Source organism: Talaromyces marneffei, chromosome 3 (genome assembly GCF_009556855.1).
Source record: "Talaromyces marneffei chromosome 3, complete sequence".
NCBI lineage: Eukaryota > Fungi > Ascomycota > Eurotiomycetes > Eurotiales > Trichocomaceae > Talaromyces > Talaromyces marneffei.
Genome location: NC_072350.1, coordinates 1751667 through 1772619, shown reverse-complemented (window position 1 = coordinate 1772619; position 20953 = coordinate 1751667). Strand labels below are relative to the sequence as shown.

Sequence of the window (20953 nt, the reverse complement as noted above, 5' to 3'; positions counted from 1 at the left end):
CCGAGACAACAACATTGATAGTTTAAATTGATTATGTACCCACATCGAGTTTCTGTATGAGCTACATACTATGCTTTGAATATTTGTCTAATCGAGATATGTGCATTGTTCGTGTGCAATGGCTTGCTTAACACATTGAGCTTGTTGACGAGATCAAAGAATGAAGGTTTAGGGTTAGGCATCTTCTTCAAAGTCATTTCTCCACTACATATATCATCCAATGTTCGCGTTTAGTTACATGTAATACATTTAATTCTTGTAATAAGTCCCTTTAGTACATGCTTTTATCTGTCAATATGCATGTCTATTTGACACTGTTCATTTTCGCTCTCATAGATCATGTCACGGCTGCTATGCCCAAATTCGTCTTTGCACACTTTATTGTAAGCGGAAATTACAATCATAAACATCGCCCAACGCAGCGATAGAATGAGCTAACTCTGTCTAAGGTCGGGAATGCAGCGTCTATGACACAAGAGCAGTGGGAATCCGAAATCAATCTAGCCAAACATTCACTCATCGATGGCTTCGCGCTGAATATAGCTCAACAAGACACGGCCACAGATCAAATACTACAGAAAGCGTACGCTGCAGCAGAAAATGTCGGGGATTTTTCTCTTTTTCTTTCCTTTGACTATCTATCCGGCGGTCCTTGGCCAGTGGATAGAGTAATCGACACCATCAACAAATACAAAGAATCACAGGCGCAGTTCTACTATGATGATAAGCCACTCGTTTCAACATTTGAAGGAGTAGGAAATATTGACGATTGGCCAACTATCCGCAACAAGACAGACTGTTTCGCCATACCCGATTGGACAAGTCTGGGACCGCAGCGCTTTGAAGAAGTACGACATAATGTTGACGGGTTCTTCAGTTGGGACGCATGGCCTGTTGGTGACCATGATAAAACGCTTCAGAGTGACCGAGCATGGAGAAATTCTACCCATGGCAGACCATACATGATGCCTGTTTCGCCGTGGTTTTACACGAATCTCCCGCAATGGAATAAGAATTGGTTATGGAAAGGTGCGCAGCTTTGGACCTATCGCTGGGAACAAGTCTATCGCTTTCAGCCAGATTTTGTGCAGATTATTTCGTGGAATGATTTTGGCGAATCGCACTACATCGGCCCCATTCGTACCGATGGTATCCCCCAAGGAGCGGCACGATATGTCGAGAACAATCCTCACGACGCATGGCGGGCATTACTGCCATATTTTATTGCATCATACAAATTAGGCGACAGATCCAGGATCCGTATCGCACGAGACACGGTAGTCTACTGGTACAGAACCAATCCAAGTCAGTCCGGAAACGATGGTGGTACTACCGGCAACTGTCCGCAACAGGGTCAACCAGCAATGGGCCCAGCTACCCTTGCGGAGGATAAGATCTACATTGCTGTCTTGATCAAGGAGCCGAGCTGGATTGGTGTACAGATTGGCAACGATAACAACATTACCAGCTTTTATGCTCGGCAGGCAGGATTGAGTACGTTTGAGGTGCCCTTCGATGGACAGACGGGTAATACGACATTCTGGATTGTGAGAAACGAGACAGAAGTTGCATATGCCACAGGCCCAGCTATTACGACTGATTGTGTTGATGGGATGGTTAACTGGAACGCAGTTGTTGGATCGAATTAGACGGGATGACCCTTCAATCCGATGAATATGTACAAATTTGGTGCGGCATGTCAGTTTTGTCTTTCGATACCTTAGAATGAACATCTTAAATTAATTCTTCTTGCCCTTCGAATCCATTCTGTGACTCAGACAATAGTCGGTGTACCTTGCTGCAGTTAGCGTCGGAGTGAAGCATCGGGGAACGTAATTAGGGCTGTGGATGCAACGTGACCTCCACCGATAAGATAAGAGGGCGCGTGACCAGGCTGATAGGCGGCCAATCACAATGCAATGTTATCATCGTTAGTGTGGCTGGCTGGTTCCTGGTACCTTACTTACTCGCGCCTTCCTCCAGGTTCCCGCCCTTCTGTTTCTCTCCTTCCCATACCTCTCTCTGTTTTGACATACTGATCCCTGTCTTGATTACACCCTTCGATATCAGCTTTATTTTCTTCCTTCCGCATACTTGAACGCATATAATAACATGAAACAACGCATTTCATCCCTTCACTCCTCGGTCTCGCGCCTGCAGCTATCCGAGCATGTGGAGGAACCCAGTCCGATAGCTTCCCCGCAGCAACAGCAGCAAGAACCAGCCACTGCCCTCTCCCCAGAAGCTTATACACAGCCTTTTATCGATTTTATGAGCAAGAACCCTACTATCTTTCACGCCGTAAACCATTTCAGCAAGCAGCTCGAAGCTCAGGGCTACAAGAAGCTATCTGAACGAGACACGTGGACCTCCGAATTGAAGCGTGGTGGAAAGTACTACCTCACTCGCAATGACAGCTCTTTAATCGCATTTGCCGTGGGAAGTGAATACAAGAGTGGAAATGGAATTGGCCTTGTTGCGGGACATATCGATGCGTTGACCGCTAGATTGAAGCCCGTTCCAACATTGCCCACCAAGGTTGGGTTCAAGCAGATAGCAGTTGCTCCGTATGCAGGCGCCTTGAATAAGACTTGGTGGGATCGCGACTTGGGTATCGGCGGTCGCGTGCTGGTGAAGGGTACAGATGGCGTTGTGAAGTCGAAATTGGTCAAGCTGGACTGGCCCATCGCTCGTATCCCGACTCTGGCTCCTCATTTCGGCGCAGCCTCAACGGCTGCTAACCCCGAGACTAATATGGTCCCTATTATTGGAATTGATAACTCCGATCTGTTTGGCGCATCTGGCTCTGACGAGACAGTAGATGCTATCAAGCCCGGCACTTTTGCGGCCACCCAGCCTCCCAAATTGGTGCAGGTCATTGCAGGAGAACTCGGTATCACCGATTACAGCAGTATCATCAACTGGGAGTTGGAGCTCTTTGACAGCCAACCTGCACAAGTGGGTGGTCTTGAGAAAGACCTTATCTTTGCTGGTCGCATTGACGATAAGCTTTGCTGCTTCGCAGCTCAGGAAGCTCTCCTTGCTTCACCGGATTCGACGTCGCCAGGCCTAGTCAAGCTTGTGGGCATGTTTGATGATGAGGAAGTTGGTTCTCTTCTCCGTCAGGGTGCACGATCAACTTATCTCAGCAGCGTCATTGAGCGTATCACCGAAGCATTCGCTGAGGGCAACTATGGACCAAACCTTTACAACCAGACTGTCGCCAACAGTTTCCTAATCTCATCCGATGTCATTCACGCCGTTAACCCCAACTTCCTCAATGCCTACCTTCCAAACCACATGCCGCGCCTTAATGTCGGTGTGACTGTTTCCGCAGACCCTAACGGCCACATGGCCACGGACGCCGTCAGCCATGCAATCCTACAACAAGTCGCCGAAAAGTGCGACTCAACCCTACAAATCTTCCAAATCAGGAACGATTCCCGATCAGGCGGTACTATTGGTCCTATGACCAGTGCCCAGATTGGATTGAGGACTATTGATGCCGGTATTCCACAGTTGAGCATGCACAGTATTCGAGCAACGACGGGAAGTTTGGATCCCGGCTTGGGTGTGAAGCTGTTCAAGGGTTTCTTTGATCATTTTGAGGAGGTTGATAAGAGCTTTCCAAGCCTTTAAACGTGTCACACTTGTTTAAGAAATGTCTTTACGTTGTTTGCCCTTAGCATTGTAGTCTGATGGTTGAATAGAATCATTTAGATATATAAGCGTTCCATGCTGATTTTATTGTAGGGCACAGCCCTGTAGTCGTACGTCTCCTGTGAACTACTGCATCTGCACTTTACTTTTTCAGAACCAGGGATTTTCCAGAAAATTCCCATAATTTTTTTTTCGTCGGTTGCAGCCAATCATATACAGGAGAGCAGGGAGGATTCCTGTAACAATTCGATAGTGCCTGTAAGCTTTATCATCCTTGATTGCTGCGCTCCTACTCGTAGTATATCATACTTCAATACACCCACCAACGCCATTGTTATCATCATCGTCATCTCTCGTAGATTCTTTCCTTCATCATAATAGCACCAACATGATTCATCACTTCGGAGCTCACACTATCATACGTAACTATTAGGACGCTGCTGCTGCTCAAAAAAGGAGCCTTTCCGCGCCAGATCCTGTGCAAACCCATTCCCCGGCGTCGGTATCATCCTAACATTCGGAGGGGCCTGCTGCATACTGCTGCCACCAGCGCTGCTTCCAGGTTTGGCTGTAGCGACAGATCCGCGGTTCGAGTCAAGCTCTCTAGGGGAGATGAGTGTTTCATGGACGATTGGTATAGCAGCACTTTCGTCACTACGGCCGTAGAAAGATGTTATAGTATCGGAACTGGAGCGGCCGCGTCGATGGCCGGGAACGAAGATTGAAGCTAGTGCAAGCCAGAGGCGGGTGAGGGCCGGACGGAGCGTGGGTAGGCATGCGCAGATTACTCCTGTGTTGCATTCGATGGCGGACCACATTAAGACGGCTAGGTTGTGATCTAGAAAAGATGTTAGGGGGTAATATATCAGCCTTCTGTTATGGGGATTTGAGGACAACGGACTCACAAGAACGGTCGTGAGAGTTGAAGAGTGTCTTTAGACTAAGGAGACGGCAAATGCTCGTGATACAGACGCTGGAGTTGGCCAGGAGGTTAGTATTTCTTTTGTCCTTATTGCCTCCAGTGATGAGGAAGCGAGTCATAAGGAATAAAACTTACAAGCCTCCCAGAGCAAAGATACAGCAACACGCAACCTTCTGTCTCAGGGGCAAATCCAATGGCACCAAAGCTGGAATAGGCATGAACAAGATCGTCATGTCTGTCATGATATTCAATGCCGCGTTTGAGTACCAAAGCGGCTTGTATGCGAGGCAATGACCTGGAACGGCTGGGTCCCAGAAATGTGCCACTGGGATACAGTTCAAGAACGCGCTCAGAATAACCCAGGTACCGTGTATGGCAATAACGACGACCATGATCCAGCAAAAGATGCGCATCTTCTTGGTTGGGAAGACGTGGAAATATTGGATGATGATTGAGGCTTTGGCGGTGACCATGCTGGCGTTGTAGAATGGGGTGCTGAGCCAGTAGAGCTGATGATTGATGATCAGTTTGCGCCCAAGGGATTTGATTTGTTTGAAGTCTTGTATTTTTACCTACTTTCTTTTGTTGGATACGATCTAATGGATCGATTTCTGATTCGTGCATACCCACGCCATATATGACGGCTAACATGTTTATCAGCTTCGAGCTGCTGCAGATCAACATTGATAAACGCAAGGAACCCACCAGCAATAAAGATTCCGACAAAAGTCACAGCGAACATCTATGAATACTTCAATGTTAGATAATTTTTTGGAAGAAATTGGAAAAAGGGAGGCGCCTACTGAAGCAAGCAAAACCATGTAGTCGCTCGACTGCACAGCGTCAATGAGATGGCGTCGAGTATAGAAGCGAGTAAACAGCAAGGAAATGGCGACTCCCATGAGGACCAGACTTGCAGTTATTGCGTGTTTAGCCTCGTGTCCCAGAGGGAACACGTGAGGTTCAGAGGTGCTCATTTCGAGTAGGAGAATGGTCTCACGAATGGAAGTAATCAAGGAATGGATTGTTAGAATCAAGACGAAGCTAAAGGAAAGGATAGAGGACGTTGAGGCCAGCTACAAGCAACAAAGACTTGGTGTTTATGTTGTTATAACCAAACGAGCCTAAAAAGGAAAGACTGCTGGGGAAGGGGAGGCACCAGGTCACATGTCTTGTGGTTGACAGACACTCCAAGGTCTCTCCTGAATGGTAGAAGCGCGTTAGAGAGTGTCTTCAAGTTACGCCCGGGGGGTAAGTACCTTTTTACGCCCGACGTCGGTGTGTTGACTTGAGGGGGCTTGAGGGGTGAAACATATCGTCTGATGTCCGATGTTGAGGATTGTAGGTACGTATCACAGGCTGGTCCAACCACTCCGAAAGAAGGTAAGCTACCTATAATATACCAATCATTGCCAGCTTTTATAGACTGGATACTGAAGTTTATTGGTTGCTCTATATAAAAGTCTACGGTGATCCTAATGAGTTTGGGAAACATCATTCCACTGGTTCTATCTTGTTTCTGTGTCAATAACCATTAATTAGTGTCTAGATATGTACCAACAGGCATACAAAACTACAAATTATGCTATATCAATGCTTGAATGAAATAGACTCGGAAGTAGTTAGTTTCAAGTAAGAAACTGACGGAGACGAGTAGTGGGTGATTGCCTTGGAGTTCACTGAGTGATATATCACTGATCGATAGCTGACTAGACATGAGTAACAAAGATTTCAAACATACTTAGTCCACGATAAATGCATATCTCATTCAGAAAGATATATCAGAGATGATGATGAGCATTTAGGGCTGATGACGACGATGATGATCTCCATAATTGGCAGTCACCGATAAGATAAGGATTACCTCTCCGATAAGAGATAAGGACACCCGTGCACGGGCCATCCACAGAAAAAGTGGAAGAAATTCTACCTTCAACAACCTGCAGAGTACTACAACTTTTCTACTGAACCGTTGCTACATTCCATCGGATAAAAATTTGGATTGCTTGGATATTGAGAAATATCTATCCGCCGCAGCCATGGCAGAACCGTCTGCACCAACAAAACAGGTGCACACGATCGTGCTCGATGCCGGCCCCATCCTAAAAAACGTTCCCCCGCTATCGACATTACTCGCCCAAGCCGAAGAATTAGTGACCACTCCAGCAGTGGTAGGAGAAATCCGTGATCCCGTTGCTCGATCCCGCGTTGAGACATTATATCTTCCATTCTTGAAACAAAGGACACCATCGCCCAAAAGTGTGCAGGTCATAAGCGAGTTTGCGCGCAAGACTGGTGATCGTGCCGTGTTGAGTAAAGTTGATATTGAGATTTTGGCGCTTGCGTATGAGATTGAGTGTGAGAGAAATGGTGGTGATTGGAGGTTGAGGAGTGTGCCTGGTCAGAAGAGGGTGAATGGCAAGCCACCCGTTAAGGAGCCAGAGGCATCGGCAGAAAATGCTACAACTGAGAAAGAAGTTGGTGATGAGGCCGCCGAGGGAGCCCCAGGAAAGGAGGAAATAAACGGTGAAAATACTACGACAGATATTGATACTGTTGCTGAAGACTTGGCCAAAACAACAATCAAGGAGGACGTCGCTCAAAGCACCGAAACAACCGAAGCTGCCTCTGAAGAAATTGTCCCTAATGTTGATGGTACAGTGGAAGATGGCGCGGAAGAGGTTATTGTTGAGATCGTCGAAGATGAAGAGGAAGGTGAAGATTCAGACGGCGGTGGTGAATGGATCACACCCTCGAACATCAAGAAGAAGCAAGCTCGTGATGAAGAAGCTGGATTATCAGGATCACCAGAGCCTAAAGTCATGCAAGTTGCCACTATGACAACTGATTTTGCTGTAAGTAATATCTATTTTGCAAAAAAAGATACATGCGTTAATAGACTATTTTTAGTGTCAAAATGTTCTTCTACAAATGAACTTGAATCTGCTATCAACAACGACGCTCCAAAGGATCCGTCACCTTAGGACATTCGTCAAGCGTTGCCACGCATGCTTTTCCATCACAAAAGAAATGAATAAACAATTCTGTCCTCGCTGTGGAAAAGATACTCTCACCCGAGTCTCATGCTCGACTGACGCCAACGGCCAATTCAAACTCCACCTCAAGAAGAACATGCAATGGAATAACCGCGGCAACGTGTTCAGTGTCCCCAAACCCGTCCATGGGTCTTCCAATGGTAAATGGAAAGGAGGCGGTGGACAAGGAGGCTGGGGCACAGGGCTCATTCTTGCTGAGGATCAAAAGGAGTATAGCCGTGCAGTGACGGATGAAAAGCGGCAGCAAAGGAGAGAACGTGATCTTATGGACGAAGATTATCTTCCTGGCATCTTGACTGGTGAAAGACATAGATCTGGTGGTCGAGTTAAGGTTGGAGCTGGTCGTAATGTCAACTCGAGAAGACGATGATGATTGCGCGCATGATATTGCATATGATGGCGTTTGGGAGGACCATATACATACTTTCTAGGCATATGCCGCTCTAGTCTCTCTTACTTTACGATTTTGATGAAATACAACGAGTACATATAGGTATATATACCGCACATTGAAAAAAAAAGTGGAAGGAAATATATCAATGTTATACCGAAGTAGAAATCATCTAGAGATTCCGGCTATGCAACCTGACATGCTCTTCCTCCGAAAATATCAAAAGTCAAGAATCCAAACAACGTCCCAAATAGATCAAACACCGTTCGCCATTTATTTCGATGAGGTATCACATTGCAGACTTGGCACACCTGCTTGATGCCATTGCTTTTCCCATTTTTTGCGACCAAGGGCTTTACATCTTAGCAGCCACCTTGTCAGGCTGTTGTGTGAGGAGGAGACCGTAACGCTTCTTCAAAGTGACTCGGTGTCTATATAGATGATTTTGTTAGCGAAATAGTCTTATCTTAGTTTTGGTAAAAGTGAGAGCTCACCTCGAGTACTTGTCATCCGGGGAGAATCGTGCAGGGTGTGCGGACTTGGTGACCTCGCCGCTCAGAACCTTCTTAAGCGTATCTGTATAATTTCATTGTTAGTCCTTGCCACCGGATTGCTTCAGGTTTCTGATTGTGGATGGGAGACGAACAGATGCGCTTGCCATCTTTGTCGAGAGTGTACTACCTCACTGTTAGTGCCATTATTCCCAGGCAAGAAAAAAAAGGAGTAGACGTACCATAAGATGCATTTTGACGGTGTGTTTATATTTTCTGGCAACGAATGCTTTTGGATAAGAATGTTGGCTGGTCGTTTAACGATATTCGATCCGATAGACCTAAGCAATTTTCTCTATCAGAGAAATTTTTGGTGTATTCCTCTCACCGCCCGCCGGGCCGCGCTAGCTCCACAACCTCGGCATATCATTGGCCGGGAGCCGCGCGGACCAACGCTTTCACTAAGCCAGAAATTTTCTCCCGCTTCCGAAGCTGCTGATTTTTCTCTCTATTTAATCACCATCTCCTCTCGCTCCTTGTTGACAATCACAGTTCTTCTTTTCAGTTTCAACCATCTATTTCTGATAACATGCGGGAACTATTAAGATGATATACTAACCGAAGTGTATTGCATTTACTGCGAAATATTGCCATTGTAGGGATTATCTTCCCTACATGCCATAACTGGTAAGCTACCCATGTTGTCTCCCTACCCTCCCCTCTGGCACGACCCTCGCTTCGGTGATGACACCATATCATATATGCCTAGGCCTACGGCGTTTTGATTTCTTGCTGTTTGTCTGTGTTGGCATTTGATTATAGACTACAACGGTATCTGAGTAAAGCGAACCTTTTCAATTCATACTTGCGTCACCTTTTGAATTATTGTGACGCATTCAAGGCTAACAACTTGTCAAAGTAGTGATTGAACCATCAAAGAAAAATAATACGGCTTCATCAAACATGGTGAATCCGATGGCGGCCCAGCCCCAGGGCGGCGGCAAGAACAAGCATCCTCGACCACAAAAGCCTAATTACAGACATATTCATCGCTTCCCACTTCCTGTTGCAGTCCATCCACTACCACCCCTGATCCCGCACAATCCATTGTCTGTCATTAGTGTCATCTTGTCATATCTCACAACATACTTAGTCTCTCCACCAGAAAAAGAAATATATTCCGCTTATTTTGATGCTTCTACCTCATCCATACAAGTCACGGATCCAAAAACCATGAGAGCTCTATGGGAGATGGGTTTCTTTGGTAAAGGTAGCCTGAGCAGGAGTGAGCCTAGCTGGCTTGAACGTGAGAAGAAAAGAAGGGGTCTATTAGCCAACAAGACGAATGAAGAAGTAACGGGCCAACGAAGAGTAGAGCGTCGTGAAATGAAACTCGAGCGAGCGAGGAAGGAGCAAGAAGCTATTGCGCAGCAATTGAGAGAGGAGGCAGCTCGGCAAGCGGGTGTTGCTCTTCAATCAGATACGCTGGCTCCCTCTGCCGCTGAACACATGAATGACACTCTCAATGCATCTGCCGATAAGGCTGTTATCCCATCCGAAACCGTGATCGTTGATGAGCACATCAATGGCTCTTTGAATGGGTCCGCTGAAAACGTCAATGTATCGTCCAGCGAAGCATCGAGCACAACGAAGACCGTACGCTTTTCGCCGGTGGTTGAAGAGAAACAGTTCACACCCGAGCCAGAGCATAGCCATATCAATGGTTCAACAAAAATCACAGAGGAAACTCTGATCAACGAGGAGCATCTCCAACTAACCAACGAAGAGGCCCTGTTTCTTGTATACGGATTGGGAGCACTTCAGGTCTTCGACCAAGACACGAATACAATCATACCGACGCCATCTCTCATCAAGCTCTTCACCCAGAACTCTACATTCCCAGCCCTGTCTGATGCACAACCTATCGCTCCAGATGACCCATTCCTCATCTCCTACGTGGCCTACCATCACTTCCGTTCCCTTGGCTGGGTAGTCCGATCTGGTGTCAAATTCGGCACTGACTACCTACTCTACAACCGTGGACCGGTTTTTGCACACGCCGAATTTGCGGTCCTCGTCCTACCTTCCTATGAAAACTCATACTGGGAATCTACCCCCGAGCTCAAGGAGTATTCTACCAAAAAGCAATCGCGTAGTTGGTGGTGGTTACATGGCGTGAACCGTGTGCAGGCACAAGTCAAGAAAACCCTTGTTCTATGCTTTGTCGACGTGCCGCCTCCATCAGCGTCAGCATCCCTGGATAACCTAGGAGAGACTCTACGTCAGTATAAAGTGCGCGAGATTCTGCTTCGACGATGGCTGCCGAATCGGTCTCGAGATTGATTCTATGGAATATGTGGTTGTGAATTGATATGAGTTAGCCTGTTGTATGTGAACTACTTAACCTGTACATAATGCATGATGACTGTATGATAGCATGATACCCAAATTCTTTCTTCAAATATCCTCAAATTCTTCTTCGCTGCCTATGAGAAATCTTCAAGTATGAAATCACGCTAGCTAAAGGAGGTGTAATATTAGGGCCCCCACCAGACGCGAAAATATCACGTGAATTTACGCGTTTCGCGTCATGATGGCCTAGACGAAGTGGATGGTGGCACGACGAGGATTGTCTAGATTCGAATAAATCTACTAAACAGTGCCCTTTCTCAAGTGATCGGTCGCTTCAGAGCATGGATTCTCAGCCCGACAGTCTCGACATTGCAAAATTAAAACGTTTTGCGCTTGGCTGCGACGTATGTGCCCTTTTCTCCTCGCCTGAGTTGATTGGCATGATGGTGGCGTCTGGCGTCCTAATTAAACGCGCTAACTCCTAATATAACGCTTTTAGGAAACGGATGTGTCTCAATCGCTTGTGAGCGAGGCTGAATCTCAAATTTCATCCTCTCTCAACGTCCTGCCTTTTACCACCGAACATATAAACGTCGAAGAACGTGTTTCGTTCCATCAAAGCGCCTCTCGTGCGAAAATTGCCGAGTCCGTCGTCGCTGTCCAAGTAGTTTCGTCTACGAACCACGATGTGTACACAAGTACCGAGCGAGTCCTAAATACACAAGAAGAGCCCTTGAGCACCGTTCCTGAAGCGAATGTACACAAGATGAGCGCTGGGGATACCGCTGCCGGCGATACTCAACCGATTTCGCAATCGATTTTCGAAAATATTATATCGCGCGGGAAATCTTTCCAACCTTCGCAGAGCAGTGAACATGGTTTGTCAGATTCGTACAATGCCGGCCAGGAATCTTTTCAGATGACAGTTAAGGAAGGAGAATCGGGCCATATAAATTTACTAGCCGACTTTGAGTCAAATAAACAAGCAGCAGCAAAACAGTATAGTTCAGACGACGAGGCAATCAGCTCAAAAGATGGCCAATCCTCTCCTCCACAATTTCCGAGCCACAATAGTTTCCCAGAGTCACAGCGTTTCCTGGAGACTCCAATTACTGCAGAGAAGCGGCGGGAGCTTCCCAATATGGCAGCCACAACCCCGTCCCTTCCCCGGAACCCTCTTGCCGCCGATATGAGTTCCAGCGGTGGCATTCTCTCCATGAGCCAACTGTTCAAGGCAACCCAAACTCCTGTCTCACCTTTTGCAAATAGATTGCACTCCGGTCCGCTATCAGATCGTCCTTCCCCTGATCTTCCTATACAAGCTCGCCCATTAGGCGGAGACGCATCCTCTCCCTCTCGCACACCTGGGGCCAATCTGACAAGAACTCACACCGATCCTTATTCGTACGTTTCCATGGATGAGTCGCAGAAGCGACGTGCTCAGATAAGGGAGGAGCGACGAACTAGATCAGCTGAAAATATTGACTCGGAAGAGCCAATTGATAGAGACTTTGAAGAAGAATCAAGTCTTGTTCAACGGTTGAATCGTCGAAGGGATCTTGATTTTGAGACAAGCTTGCGGCTAGCGTCTGTAACCCACGGAAGATCGTCTAGTGATTCTGCAGTCAAGCCATCAATGGCCTCAACTAAGCCTCTAAGTCGAGAGAACTCAGTGGAAGCGGATGAAACACAAGAGCCTTCTGTCCCCCTGAATGGTGAAGGCGTGAGCGAAGAAGAGACAGATAAGGAGGGCACTGCCGAAGTTCCTCAAAGTCAAACTCGACAGGCCCCATTATCTTCCGAAGAGGATAAGGAAAACCATGTTGGACCTTACGCAGATATGGCACAGGCAACTACTGCTGCGCATGATCGTCTGTCGCAAGCGCTAGATATGAATAACGACTCAGTGATGACTGATACACCTCCGGCAGAAAACCATGAACTAGCAGCTGGGACTTATGTCCAAAACTCGCAACAAGTGGTCAATGTGCGAGATTCTCAACCGTCACCAAGTCAGCGAGTATCGAAACATAAGAAGACCACAAGTCTATTATCCCAGGCTGAGTCTGTACATATTTATTCGTCCTATGACGATTCATCACCGCCCACAAAAAGGAAGCGTCGCCAAAATAACATGGAGCATAAGGCTCCTCTATCTCCAAGCAGACAATCTGTGCAGCAGTCTCCGTCTGCGTCTGTGCGACCTCCGACTCGGCCTACGCTGCATCAAGTATCCTCCAACGACCCAGTCTCCTCAACTCAGAATGCCACGGAGAAACCATCTTCTATGCCGTCACATGTTGCCAACACTCCGTTGAACAAAGTCGGCTATGACACTATTCCCGAAACAAGTATTCCTGAGTCTAGCCCTCACCGCAACCAGCGGTCCATTCTAGCCCCAGGACCATCCAATCAACTACCCACGATGCAGGAGGCAGAACAAGAAGATGACGATTTGCCTCCTCAACGTCACGTACGACAACGGAATAGCGGCTTAGCCTCAAGATCTTCCCCTATCAAGAAGCCGAGCTTTTTAATAGGTTCTAGCCCGGAAAAGGGATCTATCAAGTCTTTATCGGAACTGTCTGCTGAGATGTCACCTCAATCAACTCATGGCGAACCCATCAACTTTGACGATTTTTTAAACACCGAGGACCCTGATTTCAACATAATGTTTAAAAGTCCTAGTCGTCGTACACCAAGGAAAAGACTTCGCACAACCCAAGATTATGTCAATTCACAATACGGCTCTTCTCCTTTGAAAAACGTGGAATCTAATTACACTCTGAATGTAGAACAATCTGCGCCTGCAGAGGAACAGTTTCAATATTCAGAACCTCCTCCCATGCGCGCTGTGGCTCGCCGTCAGCGCGCTCGGCCATCGCAGCTTGGTGAGGACTTGTATGAGATGGATGGATCACCTCGGGCTCGAAAGTCGACCTCAAAAACTCGCGTATCTATATTATCCCAACATCTTTCACCCCAAAAAACGGTCCCGGAATCTGTCCTCCCACAGCCAGCTGAATCCTCGGCCCACAACTCGCAGCATTCGGTCAAAGAGGATGTGAAGCAATTTCAAACAAAGCTGACGGAGCAAGCAGCTGAAGAAACACCTGTCGCTCCTTCTAGCACAAAATTATCAGTGAGGGATTCTCAAGCCGAGAACCTCACATCTGATATTCAGTCTCCAGAGCCAGAAGAGCCGATCATAGCTCCATATCAGGTTTTAGCCTTTTGGAATGGTCGCAAACGTGCTTACTACCCTGCCACTTTCATACATGCAGACGAACCACGACGATGCGTGGTAGGTTTTGTAGATAGTGGACCTGTCCACGTTGCTCTTGGGTCCGTCAAGAGATTACAATTACGTGTTGGAGATGCCATCAAAGTTGACTTTCCCAAGGTGCCCAAGGTCACCCATATCATCCGCGGATTCTCACAGCAACTTAAGCCCGAGGAATTAACACAGAGAAATGAATACGGCTATCTGCCTGTTACGGATATATATGGATACTCGACTGTCATCGTTGCCGCCAAGCAGCGTAAGAGCATTTCAGGAGGCTGCTACCTCGAGAGTGACCAGACAATCGAAGTTCCAATCTATAGTATCTACCTAGACATGATACTATGGAATCAGATGAAAGGTCGCTATTTTGTCGTCCCTGAGAAAGTCGAGCCTGCTCCAACTGTCCTGCAAACCCCAAGTCGAGGCGCTTCAACACCACTATCACCGGGGTCTAAGCTCTCACGCACTCATCTCACTATACGCTTGGGTCTTTTCTCTGGAATGGTGTTTGCCATCTCCTTGGGCGACCAGGATGCTCATAAAGGTCGACTTGTCAAATTAATATCCTTGAATGGTGGCCAGATCCTCGAAGACGGGTTTGAAGAACTATTTGAGTATCCTTCAAATGCTCCTGCTGTCACACAGCCGGAAAATTTGTCACAAGCCGGAGTTGCTGAAGAAGAAGTAGACTTCCATCTAGCATCCAAGTATGAAAATACAGGGTTTGCTTGCTTGATTGCTGACAAACATTCCCGTCGCGCCAAATATATGCAAGCTTTAGCTCTCAATGTGCCTTGTCTTTCTAGGAGGTGGATCGAAGACTGCGTTGAGCAGAATCGCATCGTCAATTGGGAACACTATCTTCTGCCCGCTGGCGAATCGAGCTTTCTTTATGGAGCCATCAAGTCCAGGGTGCTTACTCCAGTCGCCGCGGAGAAGGCTCTCTTTCCACAAACTTTCAATGCTCGTGCGAAACTACTCGATGGGCAGTCCGTGCTTCTAGTCCTCGGTCGTGGCAAGACAGAAGAAAGACACAAGGCTTATATTTTTCTTATGTATGCCCTGGGAGCCGCAAGGATCGCGCGTGTTCTTGATCTGAAGTCTGCGAAGACACTACTTCGAAAACAAGCCCACAAGAAGGAGGGACCCAGATGGGATTGGCTGTATGTTGACCACAGTGAGGAGGCAGCAGCAGAGGCAATTATGGGCGACCCCTATGAGACAACTAATACAGGCAACAAGAGGAAGCGATCCGCCTTGCTCATGGAAGTTCATGAGGACAAAGAAGCGTCTCCACGAGTTATCAGCAATGACCTCGTCTGTCAGAGTTTGATCTTGGGGAAGATTTGCAAGTAGACTTGATATAGTTATATGTTTGCTTCCTGTTGTATGTGCTTGCTTTGCTCACACATCGTTTGTTTTATTGAGAAGATACCCATTCATGTACGGAGTACTGATAAGTCGACTATAAAGCTATAGTTGACAGTAATAAAATCTAAGAAAAATGATCGGTTTCGTACAGTTTAAATGCTCGTAGTATAATACATTTGTGGCACTCAGCTGAAAGCAATGAGATTCGACCAATTGCCGTTATAAGAGATAGAATACAATGTAGAAAGAATAGACGCCTTTACCGAAGCAAAATCACCAGACCTTTGAGAGCCGACTACCTGCCTTTGGGCTTCTTGCCGGACTTCTTCTTGCCCTTCAAGCTCTTCATCTGGGCAGCACGCTGGGCACGAGCCTGTCTCTTTCTCCAAGCCAACCATCGGTTCTTGGGATCAAACGTCTCAGCGGTCATAGCAGCCTTGTCACCAGCCCGTCCAATCTGCCAATTCGCTTCACGGTACATGTATCCCGGACGAAGCGGCAAAGTAGTCTTGGCCGCACCCTCGGCATCAAACACCTTTGTCCCATCGTTTTCGACATCCGCATTCAGGTCTTCCTGTTCACCGGCAGGTTGCTCCACACGAGGAACAGCAACCATATTCAGCCTCCGTCTCGTCGGCGCATTCCTCGGTGTCGGCAACGTCCCCTCCCTCTCAAAACAAACTCCAATATACCGTCTCTTCGGATGCAACTCCGGGTCACGATAATATTTCACATACCCAGCCTCGGTAGCATAAATCGTATGGTCTCGGCCCATGTCGCAGTTTTCGCCGGGGAACCATAATGTGCCGCGTTGTTTGAAGATGATGTTTCCGGGGACGACGTATTGTTCGCCGCTCTTTTTGGCGCCGAGACGTTTTCCGGCTGGATCACGGGCTTTGGCGTTGGCGCGTCCTTGGGTTGCGTGCGAGGCGTGTCGGATTTGTAGTGCAAAGGGGGAGATATATTGAGAAATGGAAGGCTTTGTAGTTGTCAGGTTATTGGATATGGATGAGAAGATGCTCGAGTTCGATCTGAGTGTTGACGGGGATAGGCTGGAGCGAGAGTTTGATAGGATCGAGGAGCGCTCCAGCATCCGCCATGATGTCCTAAGACTTTGCTGCATTGTGAAAATTTATTGTATATTGCTCCTGGGAGCACAATGGCCGATAATGGCGCGTGGTCCGGGTGCAATGGCTGCTGTTGAAGGGAAGTTGAATGGAGGTGAATGCGGACAGCGGAACTTTTTCTCGGGGGAGCAATCGGAGCACGGACCAGCTGTGGTAGTAAAGAGGTCACGTGTCGGCATTTTACAATGTAGATATCTGGCTTCATTCTACGATTCAAACAATTCACTGATTGATTCACGAAACATTTGTTTCTGAACTATTCATGAGATAAATAGTAACAATATATATATATATTTTCCCGATCTTTTTCCAACTACCCATCTTGCAACATGCTGGCCAAACCCTTGACAGCCATCTGGACACTGTTCCTCCTCATCTCAACTGCACAAGCACAGTTCCAATTCTTCGAGCAGATGTTCGGTGGCGGCGGTTCACATCAAGGTCATCAGCAAGAACAGGAAGCTTCTAGCGACAGCTCTTGGTATCAACAAACATGGGAAGGAAGTGAGCATATCCTCGACTACTGCGTTATTCTACAGACTCCGTATTGGCACGAGCTAATATTTCTGGATAAAAACAGCACACTGCACGAAATATCTATGTCCGGACACGTTAGCCTGCGTCCATTTCCCGCATCATTGTCCATGTCCGCATCCAAGCGTTGAAGAGAAGGTCGAATTGGGCGAAGGAAGTGCCGTTTGTGTATCGAGGGGAGGATGGACGGCTGGAGAAGCTGCTAGGAAGATTGAATTGGCTCGCAAGGGTGTGCTGTGATGTAAACATCTCAATACTGTGTTATGGAATCGAGGAGCTTTTTTGGGCATATTAGCGATTTGCATTATCTTTTGGTTGTTTAGTTCTTCCAGTGTAGATTTTTTTTTTTTTTAAACAGGCGGACATTGGCTGTCCAATTCACTGCAATATTTCATGATTTATTTCATGGACGTATTCTCCTCAATATTGACAAAATATGACATATATTACTATAATTAGCTATTCAGGAAGGAGACATCGATAAGTGATTACCAGTGGTACGAGGTACGTACTTGGCTCAGTTGGCTAACGGATAAGCCACTGAGTGACCCACCGTTCGTTCGTTCATGAGGGGCAAAAGCCGGAGGCCGTTTTGTGTCATTCCAACCCTCGTTCTTGAATCGATTTACACTTACTTGTCATTGGATCGCATTCTAGATCAGCTCGAATAAAGAATCAGTCACTCAGTACTACAAATACCATTATTCGCCGTCGAGGATCCCTCCACACAATCCCTTCGACAACGAAACCGTCGCTCCATTCATACTCCCATCATCCACATCGCCACACGTACCTCCGACCGACCATCTCCAACAACCAAATACCGAATACACGGAGACAGGATACAACTCATAAAAAATGGGATCAAACGTAGCGCAAAAGCGCCTCTTCCACGAATACAAAAACCTTTCCACCAATCCTCCGGAGGGGATCACCGCCGGCCCGATCACCGAAGATGACATGTTCCACTGGGAAGCCCTCATTCAAGGGCCCGAGGATACACCGTTTGAAGGAGGCGTGTTTGCTGCGGAGCTCAAGTTTCCCAAGGATTATCCGTTGAGTCCGCCTACGATGAAGTTTTTAGGCGGCGTATGGCATCCGAATGGTATTTCTTTCTCCCATCTAACTAGCCCCTACGTTGTTCACAGAGTTTGGGGGGATGATGTATGCTGACTGGACGATAGTGTATCCCAATGGTACAGTGTGTATATCGATTCTTCACCCACCAGGCGATGACCCAAACCATTACGAACACGCCTCAGAGCGATGGTCACCGATTCAAAGTGTCGAGAAGATTCTCATTTCAGTGATGAGTATGCTGGCCGAACCGAACGATGAGAGCCCTGCGAATGTCGAGGCAGCGAAGATGTGGCGTGAGCGAAGAGGCGATTATGAAAAGCGCGTTAGGGAAGAAGTTAGAAAGACTTTGGGTCTATAAATAAGTCTTAGTCCTTCAAGTAAAGGAGAACGAGGTGGAATGTGATTATGATGCTAAGCCGCCATGGTGGTATGATATCGTTATGCTTAATGTTATCTGATGCATTTATTTTTACAGCGGGCGTTTTTGATTTTAGGGTTTGGCGCCCCTTTCAGCCTTCTATGGGTAGAGTCTGATTTAACATATATATATATATATATGCATGGATATCATTATTATGAACAACTGAATTGAATATTATTGGATTAGCTGACTGCACCATAAAATGAGATAAGATAAAAAGGGCGTTGACCCCCGTACTGACTCATTGAGATAGACTTCCCATCTTACGATCAATCCATCCTTCCAGACCACCCTCAGTCCCATACAGAACTTCGGTCTCAATCTTCGTGTTCAGCATCATCATCGTCTGTAACTCCGCTCTCCACTCAATTTCCGGGCCGTCTTGGGCAAACACTGGGTTCTTTAACAACATGCTTCGGATCTTCTTGACGTCTCTGTAGGATAACGAGATCATCACCCAATCCTCGTCCTCAACTTCAAGTCCGTTGTGTTTGACAATCACATCTATGAGTCGTGTTCCGAGCCATTGAAGTTTCGGGGCATTGAGACTGGCACTTGCATGAGCATGAGCCATGGAGCCGTATTTGTATGTGGACATGATAGCCATGCCATCACAATCACCATCCACCAAGGCGAAGAAACGTGGTGGAGTTGGTGGTTGGACGATATGAAGGTTTTGAAGAGAGGAGCTGTCTCTTTTGCATGAGATATCTGAAATCAAGTGGACGAATTCGCGGGTGCAGATGTCCGGATAGCCCTTTCCCGTGATTAGAATGCCCTTGCCTGCAGTCGATTCAAGGTGGTACCTATTATGTACTAGTCTTCGAAAAATAGCCTGTTTCTGTTAGCCAAAGGAGATCATGTATAATCATGGTCTAGGATTCAAGACTAAAAGTTACCTCCTTCTCCACGACGCAGACCCATTTGACCTCAGATATATCGATGCTGCCAATATCTTTGAGACGGGGGATAAGCGCGTCCTTTCAATGCATCGTTAGCGTGATTGAAAGGAAAAAAGTCAATTGAATAATACCTCAGCCGTCATGTCAAGTATAGTGTCACTTTTCGTCTTGATCCGAACGGCTCCAACAGCCAGTCCTCTGCCGACCGATGCCTAGATCGTTTTTTCCATCAGCATCAACTCTTGAATATTCGCATGGGGGAACATACGACATGGAGAGCTGTTCGGTCAACCCCAATTGTATAGGCTATATCGTCAACAATTGCATTCACTACGGCCTGGGTGCCGAACAACCCTGGGTTGTCATAATAGATACTCCTTCAAGTCTAGGTCAGCAAAAGGTATTCTTTCAAGTCTATTCGCCTAATATTTCATGCCTCTTCGTGATCAGCAGATTATCTTGAACTGCCTCGATGATAAGAGACAGCACGCGGAGAATGCAAGCTTCTTGTAACTCAGTATATTAACGAAAATGTTGTACGCAGGCACATACTAAACTTCCAAGCCTCATAAGGAGACTTTCCCGGCCATGAATATGTTGTCAGTCTTTCGGGCCCCCCAGTCTCTGTTGAGAGCATCCTCTCCTCCGGAGAATTATCATGAGTAGTGACATGGAAATGTGACGGTCTTTTCTTTAGAGTAATTGCTGGTTGTGCGACGTCTTTGCTGAACTCGTCGAGAAATGAAAGCTGCAGCCGGTCAAAGAATTGTCGGACCAGGGGGTTCTCAATGGAATTCCGCGGAGACAAATCCATGTCTTGGGTAGTAGTTATATTGCAAGAGTTGAAGTTGATGTCCCCCCGTTCTTTCCAGATTGTCTGGTTGTGGCAGGTGCGACTGCGTTCACTGCTCCATGTCCTTCCTTCCTTCCTTCCTAACTGCTATCATCCGTAGTTTCCTTTTGTACTACATGTACCCATCTCACTATTCTTCTTCTAATACACCATACTTGATATTAAATAACATCTTTTCTCGATATACTCAATTGTTACTCGATGTACTTGTGGTAAGGGAGGGGCCAGATACGGCCAATAGTAGAAGGTATAATCGAAAGACAAAAGTAATCGAATCGATTACTAATAGGTAGGATACTATAAGTTAGGTGTTAAGTTAACTTAGTTAACTAGTCAACTACAGTAGTTAACTAGAACGTAGGGGTATGGTGTAACAAGAGAGAATCGCTGGCTCTTCTCTTGTAGTAGTAACCGTATCATTGCTCAGTTTATTTATTGGAGACGGTGGTTCCCGTAGTGATTCCATGTTAATCAACCAATCATGGACGACGATCCCCTGATCTTCAT

At 46.8% G+C, this 20953-nt stretch overlaps 11 protein-coding genes across 11 annotated transcripts; 7 read left to right on the top strand and 4 right to left on the bottom strand.

Moving 5' to 3' along the window:
• Positions 1–296: 296 nt before the first annotated feature.
• EYB26_004397 (uncharacterized protein) lies at positions 297–1649 on the top strand (the record flags this gene model as incomplete). The annotated part of the gene is made up of 2 exons (XM_054263690.1): positions 297–383; positions 450–1649. 2 exons carry the CDS (start codon positions 297–299, stop codon positions 1647–1649), a joined length of 1287 nt encoding a protein of 428 aa, XP_054119665.1.
• Positions 1650–2112: 463 nt separating this feature from the next.
• On the top strand, positions 2113–3639 carry EYB26_004396 (uncharacterized protein; the record flags this gene model as incomplete). Its single annotated transcript, XM_054263689.1, has 1 exon — positions 2113–3639. One exon carries the CDS (start codon positions 2113–2115, stop codon positions 3637–3639), a length of 1527 nt encoding a protein of 508 aa, XP_054119664.1.
• A 437-nt stretch (positions 3640–4076) lies between these two features.
• EYB26_004395 (uncharacterized protein) lies at positions 4077–5559 on the bottom strand (the record flags this gene model as incomplete). Its single annotated transcript, XM_054263688.1, has 6 exons — positions 4077–4498; positions 4566–4633; positions 4718–5091; positions 5159–5226; positions 5288–5324; positions 5386–5559. 6 exons carry the CDS (start codon positions 5557–5559, stop codon positions 4077–4079), a joined length of 1143 nt encoding a protein of 380 aa, XP_054119663.1.
• A 1062-nt stretch (positions 5560–6621) lies between these two features.
• EYB26_004394 (uncharacterized protein) lies at positions 6622–8008 on the top strand (the record flags this gene model as incomplete). The annotated part of the gene is made up of 2 exons (XM_054263687.1): positions 6622–7437; positions 7493–8008. The coding sequence occupies 2 exons, from the start codon at positions 6622–6624 to the stop codon at positions 8006–8008; spliced, it is 1332 nt and encodes a 443-aa protein (XP_054119662.1).
• A 376-nt stretch (positions 8009–8384) lies between these two features.
• On the bottom strand, positions 8385–8774 carry EYB26_004393 (uncharacterized protein; the record flags this gene model as incomplete). The annotated part of the gene is made up of 4 exons (XM_054263686.1): positions 8385–8460; positions 8524–8605; positions 8676–8706; positions 8763–8774. The coding sequence occupies 4 exons, from the start codon at positions 8772–8774 to the stop codon at positions 8385–8387; spliced, it is 201 nt and encodes a 66-aa protein (XP_054119661.1).
• Positions 8775–9483: 709 nt separating this feature from the next.
• On the top strand, positions 9484–10863 carry EYB26_004392 (uncharacterized protein; the record flags this gene model as incomplete). Its single annotated transcript, XM_054263685.1, has 1 exon — positions 9484–10863. One exon carries the CDS (start codon positions 9484–9486, stop codon positions 10861–10863), a length of 1380 nt encoding a protein of 459 aa, XP_054119660.1.
• Positions 10864–11213: 350 nt separating this feature from the next.
• On the top strand, positions 11214–15514 carry EYB26_004391 (uncharacterized protein; the record flags this gene model as incomplete). Its single annotated transcript, XM_054263684.1, has 2 exons — positions 11214–11276; positions 11372–15514. 2 exons carry the CDS (start codon positions 11214–11216, stop codon positions 15512–15514), a joined length of 4206 nt encoding a protein of 1401 aa, XP_054119659.1.
• Positions 15515–15824: 310 nt separating this feature from the next.
• Positions 15825–16652, bottom strand: EYB26_004390 (uncharacterized protein; the record flags this gene model as incomplete). Its single annotated transcript, XM_054263683.1, has 1 exon — positions 15825–16652. The coding sequence occupies one exon, from the start codon at positions 16650–16652 to the stop codon at positions 15825–15827; it is 828 nt and encodes a 275-aa protein (XP_054119658.1).
• A 333-nt stretch (positions 16653–16985) lies between these two features.
• Positions 16986–17430, top strand: EYB26_004389 (uncharacterized protein; the record flags this gene model as incomplete). The annotated part of the gene is made up of 2 exons (XM_054263682.1): positions 16986–17160; positions 17237–17430. The coding sequence occupies 2 exons, from the start codon at positions 16986–16988 to the stop codon at positions 17428–17430; spliced, it is 369 nt and encodes a 122-aa protein (XP_054119657.1).
• A 618-nt stretch (positions 17431–18048) lies between these two features.
• Positions 18049–18628, top strand: EYB26_004388 (uncharacterized protein; the record flags this gene model as incomplete). Its single annotated transcript, XM_054263681.1, has 2 exons — positions 18049–18295; positions 18375–18628. The coding sequence occupies 2 exons, from the start codon at positions 18049–18051 to the stop codon at positions 18626–18628; spliced, it is 501 nt and encodes a 166-aa protein (XP_054119656.1).
• A 304-nt stretch (positions 18629–18932) lies between these two features.
• Positions 18933–20407, bottom strand: EYB26_004387 (uncharacterized protein; the record flags this gene model as incomplete). Its single annotated transcript, XM_054263680.1, has 6 exons — positions 18933–19526; positions 19591–19671; positions 19725–19805; positions 19862–19970; positions 20030–20096; positions 20146–20407. The coding sequence occupies 6 exons, from the start codon at positions 20405–20407 to the stop codon at positions 18933–18935; spliced, it is 1194 nt and encodes a 397-aa protein (XP_054119655.1).
• Between the last annotated feature and the right edge of the window lie 546 nt (positions 20408–20953).